Genomic DNA, 3,326 nt, shown 5'->3' with positions numbered 1-3,326 from the left:
ACATCAAATAAAAGAGAAGAATAAATGAGACTGCTATTATCTAGCAGTCTTCCAAAAGTTTGCAGTAGCTGAAGTTTCTGACCTACTGTCTTTTTAGAAGTCTGAGCTTTATGACTTTCTAAAAGGCTGAACCAGATGTCTGAGATCTGCAAGGGATTGCAGTTTGTTGAGTTTCTCAACTGCTTTAGTGATAGGCTAAATCTCCTGGCAGCTTTTAGTCCAACTCTCTTCAAATTCTACTTCACATCGCCAGGAATAGATATGTGGCTTAATAAAGACGTATATTACATAGTGTCATTGTATAGGTACAGTTAGCCCTATTAGGTTTACAGAGCTCTTTTTGGGCAGATCAGCTCTGATCAGAAATGACAAATTGAAATTTAGTTTGTATTAATGAAAACGAATGTGGAGCACTAAACTTTTTCACATGGTGAAAACTATTTAAATTCCTTTTTGTGTAGCAAAATACTGATAAACTTAGAAAGGTTATGCATATTACTAAGAACAGGGCTGTTACCCTGTCTAGGATTCAATACATGGTATATATAATTTTTTCACCTCTCTCCCAGTAGGACTACAAAATTTCTAGTTATGTCCATACAGTTGTTGTTTAATTTGTTAACTTTACACTTGTGATTAAAAAAATATCAGCAAATTTTATTAGAATACAAGTCTGCCTGGCATTGTGATAGTTCCCAGGCATTGCTGATAAAAGCGCTGCTATGCTGAGGCAAAGTGGCTGGGTCAATCACTCTTGACTGGTTTGTGCAAAGTGAACCTTGGGAACTCTCTGTTGGAATTAAAGCTGAAATCCTTGAAATGGGGTATGGCCTACATGGTGTTTAAATGACGTTAGCTTGTAGAATGATATACAGACTAAATCATGAGTTAGGCTAAAAACATAGCCAGTCTCAGCATCATACATTTCTCTTGGAACAAATCCTGTGTTTCTGTCTTGCAGAGGATTCAAAGAAGATGCCAAACTGACCATTTAACTTCCTAAATAAAAGTATTATGTCTTAAAAATTGTATTGGGACCTAACCTTGACATAAAGCTACCTTTGTTTTTTATTTCTGTTGAAGGATCTTTGGTTTTCTACCTACAGGTAAAAGAAAAACTGAAGAACATGGGACCTTTTCAGCCTATGAACATATTTTTGCGACAGGAGGTCGAACAAATGCAGAGAGTTATCTCCTTAGTGAGAAGCACTCTGACTGATCTAAAACTTGCCATTGATGGGACAATTGTTATGAGTGAAAATCTGAGGGATGCTTTAGACTGCATGTATGATGGAAGGATTCCTGCTAGCTGGAAAAAAGTAGGTGTACATCACTTGTTTTGTAGGGGAAAAAAAAATATTTCTGTAGAGCTAGATTAAACTGCTAGACATACAGTAAATACTTTTTTCAAACACAAGTGTTAACCAAGACTGTGCAAGTGCTGGAGTAGATTTTGGGCTAAAACAAACACAGTCAAAACAAGCAGTCTTTCATTTATAAAAATAGAAATGAATGTGGGAGATGCAGGTATTTCCCATTTTGACAGCCTATTGCATATTGGCAGGATGAAAAGCTAGAGAGAAGAGATAATTTAAAATGTGATGATGGATTTTAAAAATTAGCATCCACACTAGTGGACTACACTGTTGCTATTCTTTGAGATTAAGACTTGTAGTTGTAGAATCACAGAATAGTAGAGGGTGGAAGGGACCTCGGGAGATAGTCTAGTTTAACCCCACTTCTGAAAGCAGGGTCAATTAGAGCAGGTTTCCCAGGGCTCTCCAGAAACAAGAGTCCGCAACCTCTCTGGGCAACCTGTTCCAGTCTTTGATCACCCTCACAGTAAAAAAACAACCAAACAACCACCAACCAACCAAAAAACCCCTTAAGTTTAAATGGAATTTTCCACATTTTGCCTTGTGCCCATTGCCTCTTCTCCTATCACTGACAAGGATCTGGCTCCATCTTCTTCCATTCTCCATGCATGAGGTATAAACACTGACAGTATCTCCTCTGAGCCTTCTCTTCTCCAGGCGAAACAATTCCAGCTCTCTCAGCCTCTCCCCATAGAAATGGTTTTCAGGGACAACTAGAGCTATTTATGGAAACTGACGGAAAGAAAAAAGGGGAGGGTTTTCTGGTGGTGTTGTTTGCTTGTTTTGTTCTTATTGATAAAGTGTTTTCTTGGTACAAAACCTAGACGAAAGCATATGCTTCACAGGACAAGTACGATACAACAATTCAAAGAGAAAAACCATCATAAATCTTCATGTAGTCCAAGCTCAATTTTCCTTAGCTTTTTTCAGAAAAAGCAGAATAGTTTTGGCAGAAATCCTGTTATCTTGATGCATTGACCTTGGCTTTAGAAAGACATGTAGACAATATTTCTTCCTAGTTGACACAGCTATCTAATTTTACAAAAAAGTAATAAAATGGACAATTACCACAGGAAGCATTAAGCATGTCTAAATGGAATGGTAGGCATGAATTTGAACAGAGCAAGAATTTGCTTCAGGTTTCAGTGGGATGCAACATCTATCTATCACATTAAAAGTTAAGATATGAAAAAGGAGATTTAAATATGCTTTACCTATATTATGTTGTTTACTACCTTGTGAGGAATTACATTTTCTTGACATGACTATGATGTTTTAAAACTGCTGAATAAAATTTAAAAATGAACACGCTGTTCACTATTTTTAGGCATCTTGGGCTTCCAGTACACTTGGTTTCTGGTTTACTGAGCTTCTAGAAAGAAACCACCAATTTTACAATTGGATTTTTGAAAGCCGACCGAACTGCTTCTGGATGACAGGGTTTTTTAATCCTCAAGGATTTTTAACTGCAGTGAGGCAGGTAAATTGTGTTTAAAGTCTCACTCTGCTTATTCTTTGATATACTTTTAAAAAAAATATATATTGTGTGATGAAGGCTGAGTTACACACATGGCTCCATCTTGCTAGCAGGGAAGATATGTGACTGTATAACTGTCTTAACATTTCCTGAGTGAAGTGTTCTTCCTCTGCACGTACTTTTTCAGTACATCAACCGCTAATGTGTTAAAATATATTTCCTACTTTGATCCGAGCCCCATATATGTGGGGGCCACCTTACAACATTATTAAGGTAGACTGGAGAAGTAATGTCTCATGGTACCATTGAGATATCCCTGAGAAGAGGTGTTAAGCCCGTGAATTTATTTTCCTTTTTTCCTCCCTTTTGGTCTGTGTTCAGTACTTACCTGGTTGAAGACTTGCCAGAACAGCTATTCAGAATTAGTCTTAAATTACACTTCTCCAGTTCAGTAGCTGATTCAGTCTCTCTTT

General features: G+C 37.2%; 1 protein-coding gene across 1 annotated transcript in view; it reads left to right on the top strand.

Annotated features, from left to right (window-relative positions):
* The window catches only part of DNAH5 (dynein, axonemal, heavy chain 5), a 134,886-nt gene that overhangs the window by 128,294 nt on the left and 3,266 nt on the right, over positions 1 to 3,326 (top strand). The window contains 2 exon segments of the mRNA XM_009324988.1: positions 1,107 to 1,319; positions 2,704 to 2,856. Of these exon segments, the coding sequence (XP_009323263.1) occupies positions 1,107 to 1,319; positions 2,704 to 2,856 (366 nt within the window).

Source organism: Pygoscelis adeliae, unplaced genomic scaffold (genome assembly GCF_000699105.1).
Source record: "Pygoscelis adeliae isolate BGI_AS28 unplaced genomic scaffold, ASM69910v1 Scaffold86, whole genome shotgun sequence".
Taxonomy (NCBI): Eukaryota; Metazoa; Chordata; class Aves; order Sphenisciformes; family Spheniscidae; genus Pygoscelis; species Pygoscelis adeliae.
This window is presented reverse-complemented; position numbering and strand designations above follow the sequence as displayed.